Genomic DNA, 12,337 nt, shown 5'->3' with positions numbered 1-12,337 from the left:
CGGTCTGCAGTTTTGCTTGCAGTTAGGATAGAAATCTGTTTCATGCTTTGTCTCCTCTCTCTGGGTGAAGTGTAAGGCTCCCTCAGTCCTTGTGCATGTTGACCTGGCCACTCAAGACAGTGTGAATTCTGACTAGAATCTCACCAGAAGGTCCCAGCAGGCTCTCTGAACTGAATCTCAGAGCATTTCAGCCAGGAATGGTAATAACCGTGTTTCTTGAACCTTCTCCGTGCCAGCACTGTACTAGGCCATTGATGTGTTATCTTCAATCCCTACATTAGCCTTGCAACATAGCTACCATTACTTCCATTTTACAGAAAATAAAATTGAAGATGAAAGTGGCTAAATAACTCGCCTAAGTTTTTCCAATTGAATATGTAGCAGAACAGTGATTCAGCCCCAGGCCTAACATCAAAGCTCTCTCCACACTAGCATGCTGCCTCTCTTGAGCTGACAACCAGTTTCTTTTCATTTTTGATTGTTAACCACTTCTTTCCCCCTCTTGTCACTGCTACTAGACCCATCTCCATCATGTACCCATGAGGTGACATCTGCAGGTGATTCAAAGTCCTGTTTCAGTTACTTGCCAACAAACAGCATTTAAACACACATGTACTCACATTCACATTTTTTTGCTCTAATCTCAGTTAGGAGTCAGAGATCCCATTTCATCCTTACAGTCACCAGCATTTGGGTGGAGCTTTTCTTTTTATAAAGCATATCCTCATTCCATCTTTGAAGCAGCCCCATAAAATGGGCAAAAGTCATATGATCTCATACCCATTTTACTGATGAGACAATTGAGGCTCCGGGATATTGCGAACTTACCTTGACTCTTATAATCCAGGCCTCCAAAAACAGAAGTTCCTCCCCCATCTGCCCTGTTCTGGTTCCCTAGCGGAGGCCCTTCTTTTAGGTGCAATATTTACTGTGTGCCAGGCACTATTCCAGGAGTTGGGAAGAGGCTCAGCTGAGACAAGAGCTCCAGGGTTCTGACTCTGAGCCCATCCCACCACCACCAAGCCTCTTGTGTTTAACCTCTGTGTGGCTGTGGAAGATAGAGGATTTCCAAGAGAGGCTTCTAATGGCCAGTATAACTTTAACTCTCATTACAATTCAGTGGTTATAGGGAATAGAAGTCCCTGCATGTGTGCACCTACACATGTGGGCATCCCCTACTTACTTACTATGGATTTGGGGTCCTTCCCATTTCCTCTCCCTCTACCACCAGCACTCACCAGGAATAGTTTTCTCTCCCTTCCTGCCTCCCTCCTTGGGAAGTGCTCCTGGCAGTCTAAGGGCCTGGCAGAGAAGAGGCGAGGTGAATGGGCTATGAGGAGGAAATGGGTGGTTCACAGAAGTTCCCCAGCAGATGTGTCCCAGAGGGAGAGAGGAAGGTGACTTTCCAGCTTGCCTGAGAGACTGGCCAGAGCGAGCAAGTTACGGAGACTCAGGGTTGCTCAAGGTCTCTCCTTGCCCCTTGTCCGGTATTCTAGGGGTCAAATGTAAATCTTGATTGGTGAAGGCTCTGTACCATGTAAATGAAGAACTAAAAATTGCTTCAAGCATCCAGTAAAATTCCTAATAGGTCACAAATACCTAATTATTTTAATTTTATTTTTTTTTTTGAGACAGTCTCACTCTGTCACCCAGACTGAAGTGCCGTGGCATGATCATAGCTCACTGCAGTCTGTCTCCCAGGCTGAAGCCATCCTCTTGCCTCAGCCTCTCAGATAGCTGGGGTGACAGGTGCACACCACCACGCCTGACTTATTTTTTTATTTTTAATAAAGATGAAGTCTTGCTATGTTGCCCAGGCTGATCTTGAACTCCTGAGCTCAAGCTATCCTCCTGTCTCAGCCTCCCAAAGTGCTGAGGTTACAGGCATGAACCACTGTGCCCAGCCCTAATTATTTTTAGAGAGAAAACATTCAATGTGGAAACAAAAGCATCTCTATGTTGAATAGTTGATTGTTGCTCACACACTGTGTTCAGAAGGAACTAAGGCAGACACACTAAGGATGTAACTGAACGCCGTTTCCCAGCTGGTGGAGGGAATGTGGATCCTGTGCCGTTGTCAGGGGTTGAGGTTCAAAATTCAGATGATGGCTTTGTTTGGGGTTTCTAACATTTTAACTCAGCTTCCCCGTACCTCCTACAATTGCACCAGAAACCTAGGGATAAGTTGGCTGCAGGAATTGACTGGCCATATTAACCTCAGATGTGTGTTGTAGGTATGTGGTTTTATACACACCTGGCATGTACCTAAAAGTTGTAAGTCTTCACAATGCTCCATCTATGTGACCTTATGTCTTCCTCACACAGTTCTGTGTAGGACAACAATCCTTATCTTCATCTGATCAGGGACGTTAGTGAGGCACAGGGAAAGCTGCCTTTTGCCCAAAGTGACCTCCTCATTAGTGACGGCACCGAAACATGGTGAGATGGGAAGCCTGGAAGATGAGAATGTTTGAAACAAACCTCAGATTTGGACCCCCAGAAACCCAGGCAAATCCTTCCTTTGCAATGCCAGTACCTCATCGCGTGTCTTGGAATCCCCAAGATGGTGAATAATATGTCATCATTTCACTGTATTTTGAGACAAATCTTCTGAAAAACTCCTAAGTGGGTTGCCATTGCGATATTCAGATAATTTGCACTTAGGAGTATTTATGTGAAAAATGCTACTGGGACAGACCTGCGCTAGAAATATTCAGTCAGTGTTGTGACGAATGGAAATTTGCGTGTGCTTTTATGTTGTCTTCTGTTCAGAGACATGTATTGTTTCTCAGTTACAGAAACAATTAAAAGAGCAGTTTCCAAAAAACATGTCTGAGATGATGTAATAAGTATAGGCTGACAAACAGTCTGTCCTGAAGGAAGTTTCCTTCTGCTTCCTGTGGATTTCTCTAATGTAGTTAGAGAAATCGCTGGATGTGGAAATTGCAGCCTGCAAACTGTATTAAGTTTCATGCCAAATCTTGTTTGTACTGCTTTAGCAACAGCTGCATAAAGGAAGGAAATTGTGTCCCTTTATTGTAGAATCTGAACTTCTTCACAACAAAAAATCACTCTTAAAGCCCCCAGATTGGAAAAGAAAAGATTCAAAGAAAAGCATTGAAGATTCAAACTTCAAGAGACAGATGCAATTCTTTTTGGAGCTGCTTTGATAGGATATCATGATACAGGAAAAAAGCAATAGTGTTTACCTACAAGCTTCCCAGAATTTAAAAAAGAAATCCATATTGGCTGAGATCCCTTAACTGTTTCCCAGTTAGGCCCGCTGTGGTCTCCCGTGTGGCATTACCAGGTGAACAATGCCAAGCCTGTTTTGTAGACACAAGCTGGAGAGGGGACTCAGCAGAGATGGACAGTGCAGGAAGCTGGTAGGAGTGGTGTTACGGAGGCTGCCACCAAAACCCTGCCATGTTCTCTCCCAGTCCCTGTATATCCCTAGCAGCCAGCTTTCTCCAGCTTAGTAACACTAGACAGGGCTCGTACACCAGCAGGAAAGTTAACCACACGATGTAGCACAGAGGCCTACATTCTGGGGACCCTGAGGAGCACATGACTGTGATCACGGTCAGAAAGGGGGGTCAGGGGTCCTTGAATCCAGCAGCTGCATCTGAGGAGCTGTGAAAAATGTCGGCCAGCCCAGGAGTTTTGATTTGTTCAGTCCACAGTGGGACCTAGGTGTCTGTTGTTTAGAGATGTCCTGGGTGATCTTCTCATGCAGCCTGGGTTTAGAAGCACGGGTGTGGAGCGTTGGTTCATGAAGACATCTCTTCATGGATGGCGTGTTCATGGACTCACTTGCTGAGACTTCACTTTCTAAGGTTGCTAATGCCAATCAGTTTCCCCTTGTAAGGTGGATGGAAAACGAAGCTTGAAGTTTTCATTTTTGTGTCTTCTAATGACACAAAAGAGGCCAAAATTAGCCAGGGTCTGTGGGTGTGGTTTATGCCCTGTTTGTGATAGTGAACACTGAAAGGAATCCCAGCCCAGGCCGAGCCAGGAAGCAGGATGCCTCCTTCATAAGAAAGATGCTGAAGAACGTAAAAACCGCACAGAAGGTATTCACTGGCCTTCAGGAGTCGGTACAGGTTGCCTCTCTTTCCTTCCCTCCTCCCACCTTGCAGGTGACTGACATTTGTAGCTGTGTTTTGCAGTGATTCTGGACGTGGGAGCAGCCTCTTAGATAGAACCATTGCTGACAGACGACAGCTTAATACAATTACTTTGCCAGACTTCAGCGATCCCGAGACAGGTGAGAATAAAAAGCCAGAGGGGACGAAATGGTGTCATGGAGAATGTGGGGGCCTGGGACCGAGTGACATGGGGTGAGACTGATTGGGTTGGGGCTGGAAAAATTTCTCGCACAAATAGTTTAAACACTCGATCGAGGTGCATTTCTCCAGTGTTTTTCTCCAGTGTTTGTTCACGGTGGGGCCAGTCGTGTGGTTTCCCCAGCCCACTGCTTTGAAATCGGTTTCCTCCTTTGCTCTTGGAACTTAAAGTTTGAAACTAAAATGAGGTGGTTTCTGTCCCCATCAGGTTTCCCCTCCGCTTCCGTGTCGCCCTCTCGCTTTGGGTTTCAGACCTCGCTGAAAGCAAGGTTTGCTTTCTAATCAGTTGCACATATAAACACACATACACCCAGCACAGGACCCCATAAGGTGGCAGGTGGGTTCCACTGTCCCCACGCAGAGGCCCGAGGCGCTTCCTGCCTATGAGCAAATCCGCACACCTCGTGTGTGTGTTCCACATTCGCCCGAGTACAGGGGAGTGAGTCCACCTGCGTAGACCCCACAACGGTGACCCAGGTGAAGTGTCCCTACCTGAAATGCCCGGGACCAGAAGTGTGTTGGGTTCGGGAATATTTACATAAGCATAATGAGATATCCTGGGATTGCACCCAAGTGTGAACACAAAGTCCATTTCTGTTTCATATACACCTATACACAGAGCCTAATTTTAGGCAATTTTATACAATATTTTAAAGAATTTTGTTCATGAGACAAAGTTTTGACTGCATTTTGACTGTGGCCCATCAGATGAAGTCAGGTGCAGAATTTTCCACTTGTGTCGTATCAACACTCAGAAACATCTGGATTTTAGAGCATTTCAGATTTTGAATTTTCAGATTAGGGATGTTCAACCTGTACCAACGATTCAGTGGTAACCTGGGTGACTTGACAGACCCACAAAACACATAGATCTGCTCTTCTTTGAGCCTCAAAAATCATTCTAGAGCATCATTTGGAACCTGCTCCTGTTCCTTCTCCCCCACCCACAGGGGACTGTGTACAGCCTAATCTCTATCTGGGTATGTCTGGTCTTTTATGGGCTGGCTGCATGAAAGGGACCACGAGGTTGTTTTTTTGTCCTTGTGCCACATCCCAGCTCCTGCCAGAACCTTTCCAAAGAAAGCCCGAGAGCAGCTCTGGGTCCTGCGCTGCCAGGGCTTGTCCCCTGGAAAAACCTATCCAGGTGGGCTGAGAGGGATAGGGCCTTCGGGAGCCACAAGTGATGCTCAAGCCAGGCCCACCCCCACAGCTGCCTTGCAGACTGCATATCTGCCCTAGGCTCCCTTCTACCAAATTTAAAGTCAGCTTGAGAAATCAGATCCAATGGTCCTGCGGCTCCTGGGTCAAAAGATTTTTGGGTGCTGGAAGCAGCACAAATCGTAAATTGGTGCAGTTTAATCTGGCTTGCAGCTGCTGCTTAAAATGTGGACTGAGCCATGGAGAAACTCACCCCCTGGAGTGGCCTGACCACTCTCCAGACAGGTCAGCGGTCGTTGGTGGGCTTAGACTGCACATCAGGCAGAGACCCTGGCTGGAATAGCACAGCAGAGTTCTGCCTCATCGCAGCTCCTGCTGAGGCACCTGTCTAGGCCCTGCCATTGTAGGAAAGAGGTCAGGCTGTCAGGACTAGCCACTGCAAGGTGAGGCTCAGACCCAGGGAATAAGAGGAAGTGAAATTCACTATAGCACCAGCAGCAATTTCAGCTGATTGAAAACAGCTGCTGTGGCTACCCAGCACTGTCTCCCCACTTTTCTCCCTCCTGAGTATCCTGTGAGAACAGCCACACTAAATTCAGACCCCCTTTCCTTCCAGCTGGCCTGGACCTTAATTTCCCTGGAAGTCCCGAGACTTGAATGCCGCATCACATTGAGAACAGACAGTGTCAGAAAGTACATGAGGTGCTTGTTATTCATTCTTCCCGTTGCCCCTTGGGACATCTCCCCCAGTGTGCCTGAGAGTCTCTCTCCAGTTTCAGCTTTCTCAGATGCCACGGTGTTTAGGGAGGATGTGCCTGTGTGACACAGTCTGGGGTGTCACTGCCCTGGATGGGGCCTGGCCCCCGGGTCTTCCTCCTCCCCCTCTGCTTATTGGTACTAATGCAGCCAGTCTCTCAGGTGGGCCACCATTCATTTCCGGAGAGCCTAGGTGTTTGGAGTCAGGACCGTGGGCTCCTATGCCCTTCCTCAACAACAGGGGGAAGCCACAGCCTCCCAGGCACGGCCACAGATGGTTTCATTGTCAAGTCATCCACGAGAGTCCCTCTGAGACTCCTGCCACCACCCTACACCGCCCCCCACCCAACCAGGCAGCTGCAAAATACTGATTTGCACACCAGCAATTTAACCAAGAGACCAGGGAATTAGAAAAATGGAAGGCCATTTTAGGAGGACTTATCATTTGTAAACGAGGGTAAAACATTCTGAAATGACATTGTAAATCAAAGAAACTTACACATTGGGAAGGCTTGCTTTAAAACGGGGAAAAATGCCTCCACCTTGATTAATAGAGCCCAACTGCTTGTGGTTCAGCTCATGGTGCAGTCACAGAACGGGCAGATGTTCTCATTCACACACCTGTGTGGAGAGCCCGCCTTGCGAACCACCCACAGATTTTTTATTTCACTCACCTTGATTTGATTTGAAGAGGAAATACATTTACATAATTCAAAAGCTAAAAACTGATTCACAAGGTGCTGTAGAGAAGTTTGGCTTCCATCCCTGCCCGTCCATCTTATTTGTTCCTAAAGAGAACCGTTTTATTAGCTTTTGTTTATGCTTCCAGTATTTTTTCATGCAAACAAGCATATATATCATTTCCCCTGCCCCTTTACATAAACGACCACACTATATATGCTTTTGAGCACCTGCCATTTTGCACTTCACAGCATATCTGAAGATGCCTCCATATCCATCCGTGGAGAATTTCCTTATTCTTTTTTACAGTCATATAGCATTCCATGACACATGGATTTTACTTTCTGGATTCTTATCCATCCAGCATGACCACAGTCATTTTTCCTCCCTTTGCCTTTGAACAGTTTTCATGTGCTGAAGGAGCCTGGCTAATTTTGAATATCCAGTGCAGCACTGCCCATCTAGAAAAGCAACTGGGCTATAGAGGAAAAGAGAAAAGGACCTTATCCGAGGTCAGAATGGTTCCCAGTGAAACAGAAGTGACCCTGAGATCAAATGTGGCCTGGGAGAACCCAGCCCTGGCGGGTGGCAGCTCATCAGCACCATGCCCAACATTTCACTGCTTTTCTAAATCCCCTTTAAAGGGCACAGGCGTCCGACACGAGCAGAGCCCTGCCGTGTTAGCATCCGTGAGGGTGCACAGCCACAGCCACAGTGAACTTCCGCTGTCGAGATCCTGCCAACCCTGGGGCACAGGCCCAGGATCACCCACTGTGCAGGCAGATTCCTCTGTGAGGCCTCAAGTCCTCTTGGATCTGTTTTGTTTTGTTTTTTGTTTTCCCCCAGAACTAAATTTATTTTCTTTTTCTGTTTTTTCATTACTATTATGGAAAAATTTCTAATATGCCAGAACAGAGATACTAATATTCCCATTACCCACCAGTGAGTTTTAGCAATCAGCATTCTCATTTGATCTCTCTCTCCTGTCCCATACTTGCTTTCCCTAGAGTATTTTAAGGCAAGTCCCTAATATCCTATTTTGCCTGTTAAAATTTCAGGATATATGTCTAACTGATAAGAGCTTAAAATATATAAAACTACAATACTGTTATTATATATCCTGGGTCCTTATACAGTACAGCCTCAGTGTTCATAATTTTGGAAGTAGTTAATTAACTGGAATACGGTTTCCTACCTCTGAAATTGTCCACATGCAGAGCTGTGGAATAACATGAGGAGTCACCCATGTCCATAAGCTTTGAACTGGCCAAGTCCACTGTAGCTAATAGAGTGGAATTTTGTTTCATTAAACGGACATGTCAAACTAAAATAACCCCCCCTTACAGAACATGACTTCCCCTTAGGTATCACTTGGGCATCCCTTCCTCCTGCCTCTGCTATCTCATAGGTCCCAGCCAGTGAAAGAGGACTCAAATAGAGTGACAGTCTTTACTTTGAAGCTCTGAGTCATTATCTTTTCTTTGGAATAAGTTGGTAGTTCCTTAAATAGAGAATGAAAAAAAAATATATTTTCTTCCTTTGCCTTTAAAACAGGATGTAGGGTAAGGCGATTTATCTTTAATAATTGGTAGATATCAACAAATACCTAGCCAAAGCAAAATAAGTCTTTTAACTTGAAAGTGTGATCCACTTTGTTTGGGTAAATTTCTTATTGCAGCTGCGGTGGTCTCCCCATTGCCATGTGTTCCTCCAGCTATAAGACATGAAGGCAGCCATACTGGCTTTTTTCCCCAAAGTGCCCAACCAGCACACCCAACCATAGACCACCCCAGAAAGCTTAGCACCCCCTTGTCATAATGCTGGGACCATGACATAGTGTTGCACCTCGGTACTCTGCACCTTGGAAAACCTTATTTTCAAGTAAACTGTATATAAGTGCTTCTCATAAAAAACAAATCTATGTAAAGTCAAGTCCTAACCCATTCCAGATGAAAAGCAAATTGTTTCCTCTAGAATGTTCTGGATATTGTAGGCTAAAGATGTATTATTTTCAGCAGATCACACTGCTGAATCTGTGCCCAGGTAAATCTTGAGTTACTTTTATTCGATGGTGCTGTTGTGGACCAACTAAATAACCAGCGGAAAAACAAATTTGTTTTCTTCGAAAAGCACTTGTATTCTATTGTCAAGTAGAGGAATGATCGTGTATTACATGACCTCATTTTCTTTGCAGCTTATGTGAGTATATTAAAAGCAAGTTTATTTTTTTCTTTGTGTTTCTAAAGTTTTTTTTTTTGCCTTTACCCTTTTTTTCTCTTTCACTCTTTTAGTGTCAGATTCCTCCTCCTCCTCCTCTCCTCTTTCAAGAACCGAATCTCCTCTCCACCTGTTTGTGTCTTCTCATCTTCATTCTCATCCCAAACCCGATACCTTTGTGTGGCCCCCTGCAGCTCATTCATTCAGTGACGCAGGTCCCCGCCGGGAACCCTCTCTCTGTAAACATGGTTTTTCCTTTCTTGTGAGATCTACTTCATTTGCCTGTTTTACCTTCTGATAATCTTCCTAACTGATAAGCTGGAGAGGAAACGTCTTCAGACTTGTCAGAGAGAAATCTTGCTCACTGGAAAATCCAAAAGCTGTTTGGGCAGAAGGAAACCTGAGATTGCAGGCATTGGAGCCCATGTTCCAACCTCCTCTTTGCAAAGTAAAGGAAACCTTCTGGGCAGGACAGATAGAAGCTTTTCTAGAATATTGCCTCTAAATTCTTGGGCCCTTCCGTGCTTTCCTGGAGTTGATATAAACGCATAAAAAATTAATCCTATTAAAAGGCAAATTACAACATTTCGCAAGTAATAATTTAATCCTAAAAACTCCTGTTTTCAATTTAGAAATGAATTCAACCAGTGTATAATGACCAAGGCCGTATTCTAAGGATCAGGGCCACAGCCCTCTCAATGTGTGGTTCTCAAACTTTGCCATGCATTAAAACCACACAGAGAACCTTTAAAGCAGCGGATCCCGTGGTCCCCACCCCCAACTTTATATTCACTAGGCCTGAGGTGGGGCCTGGGAATCTGGATTTATAAATTACTCCCCTATGATTCCAATGCCAGTGGGTTTTAGACCACATTTTGAGAAGCAGTGTTGTAAACTGTTTTCCATTTGCAGTGAAGGAAAATGCGGGGTTTGTGTTGTGAAACCGTGCGGAGAAATTGAACAGTATTTTAGTCTAATCTTGCTTTTAGATAACACAGAAATTTTGAAAGTCAGCTTTAGAGAGTTCCACAACCTGTCCATGAACAGCAACAAGAAAGATCCCTGTGAAAATGAACACTGGTTGGTAAAACCTTAAATGGGACCTAAATATGAATCTGACCCGGGGAGTCTGTCCTTGTTTTCTTTTGCTCATTTATTTAATGTTCACTGCCAGCACTGCCAGAAAATTAATCTCTATATCTCTGATTTATAAGGGCTCATCTTTGTTCCAAATGCCCAGTTATATGCTGAACAAAAGCTCTTAAGGGGAACTGCTGCCAGAAAGAACCACTTTCTCTAATGTGCACATCTTTCGGATGGCTCACCCGCTGTGTTCAGCTCTCACACACACAAAGCCAGGGCAGAAATTAGATTACCATTTAAAATAAACCATCCACACCGAGAAGCCCGCTGACCGTACTTATCTGCATATTAAGTGTTCTGAACTTTGTTTTAATGGCAATCCCAGTTTTATGAAATGGAAGATGAAGATACTGTTTAAACACCGTGTATGTTGTTTTTAATTCATTTCTTTAAAAAGGCATTTTCTCTTAATACAATGCCTACTGGCAATTGCCAACTTCGATTTTTCCAGAAAAATTCTTTACATTGACTTTTGTTGAGTTTATTGTCTGAAAATGAGATCTTTCCATTCTAGAATAACATGGTATGTTCCCACTGCCCCATCCACTCTTTTCTGCACAACAGACCCACCTGCCCATATTTATCATGTTGCATCCTGGGAGCCCTGTGCTCCTGTAAGCCTTTGAAGATTGAAGTGCCGACTCTTCACGGGAGGCACTTTATATCTGATTAATCAGTGACTTTCTGGGGTGATGAGCACCCACTGGGCTTTCTGCTGAATGGAGTGTGTCCCGGGCAGTGCTCAGTTGCTTGTTCTTAATAAGCTGAAGTCATCTTTCCATCCTCAGGGAGTGTCTGGCCAGTAACCAGGTGTTTCAACTGAGACTGAAGCTCTCGAGAATCCACCCCTCCCGTAGAGTCAGCATTTAGTTAGAGAGGGGAAAACATACTGATGAATGTAGAATTTCTTAATTAAAATTTAATGATTTTAAGTGTATATACTAACTTGTATATACTAACTTTTCCATTAGGACAAGCAGATAGTCAAGCCCTGAAGTTTTATGAATTTCTCCCTCCAACCCTTTGACTTCGTAGAAGGGAAAATTAGCCCAACCCTACAAACCACTGGAGTCATGATTAGGGTTAACGTGTGGAAAGACCCAAAACCTGCTCGTTTGATTCTTTTTCCCTTCCTTTTGGAATTTCCTGCTCTGGAAACAAAACACATTGCATGAATGGGTCAGCTTTCATGTGCTGGGTGAACATTTAAGTGGATAGGGGAATGCCCAGTTGGTCTTTCTTTGATTAAAAAAAAAAAAAGTTAGTGGCAAGATGTGTGCCGCTCTTGAGTGGAAATATGGCTCTAGACAGCCAGACTTGCAGTTGGAAGGTTATTAGAACTCTGTTCGCTTTTTTAGCCTTAATTTTGATTTTTCAAATGTTTTGTTTCTTGGTTTTAATTTTTGGTTTGATCTGTTGTTCCAAGGCAACTCTCCAGAAGCATACTTTCATGGTTTTCCTTCCCTTTTTTCAGTTAGTAAGTAGTTTACCGATCTATTAATCCTTCCGAGGGCCTCCAGAATCACACTCCCCCCACCATGGAATGTGCATTGTGGTTGTTGAGCGCTGAGAATGCTGAGATGACGTGGACATCCCTCTGCCACCTGCCTGCCCACTCTGCCACCTGGAGCCTATCCCTCCTGAGAGCCTCATGCATTCAGCGCAGCTTGGGTTTATATATGAGGAGGCAGTATTGATCTGAGAAGGACTACAAAAGAAGGCATTGCAGGGAAAAGGGCCAACTCTGGGTGTGCAGTGGGTGGATGAGAAGCACTCCTGGCACTGATTGGAAGCATGAGATGCCCCGCCTTCCCAAGGCAGGTGGCCAGTAAATTTTAGGTAGAGGGAACCAGTTGGATCTTGAAATTTCTGTAATTAATCCAACCTTTATTGTTCATAGGAGAGCAATTCTAACTGTTAATTTTTCTGAAAATAAGCAGACATCGTAAAACTTAAAACTGTATCTACCAAAATTTAAAGGAATTGCTTAATTCCCTGGATGTAGGATCAGTGCTTTTTTTTTTTTTTTTTTTTTT

The 12,337-nt window shown here is 44.5% G+C and overlaps 1 protein-coding gene across 9 annotated transcripts in view; it reads left to right on the top strand.

The window, feature by feature from the left end:
* TTC7B (tetratricopeptide repeat domain 7B) overlaps window positions 1-12,337 on the top strand; it is a 258,957-nt gene that overhangs the window by 176,553 nt on the left and 70,067 nt on the right. For 5 of the 9 annotated variants that reach the window (XM_017882308.1, XM_017882304.1, XM_017882303.1 and 2 more), the window contains 3 exons: window positions 4,170-4,267; window positions 9,233-9,397; window positions 11,728-11,778. In XM_017882308.1, the coding sequence (XP_017737797.1) occupies window positions 4,170-4,267; window positions 9,233-9,397; window positions 11,728-11,778 (314 nt within the window). The remainder of the gene's footprint in view (window positions 1-4,169; window positions 4,268-9,232; window positions 9,398-11,727; window positions 11,779-12,337) is intronic. The other 4 variants (XM_017882309.1, XM_017882306.1, XM_017882311.1 and 1 more) reach the window with 2 other exon arrangements.

The sequence above is a fragment of the Rhinopithecus bieti genome, unplaced genomic scaffold (assembly GCF_001698545.2).
Source record: "Rhinopithecus bieti isolate Rb0 unplaced genomic scaffold, ASM169854v2 scaffold_12086, whole genome shotgun sequence".
NCBI classification, from domain to species: Eukaryota; Metazoa; Chordata; class Mammalia; order Primates; family Cercopithecidae; genus Rhinopithecus; species Rhinopithecus bieti.
This window is presented reverse-complemented; position numbering and strand designations above follow the sequence as displayed.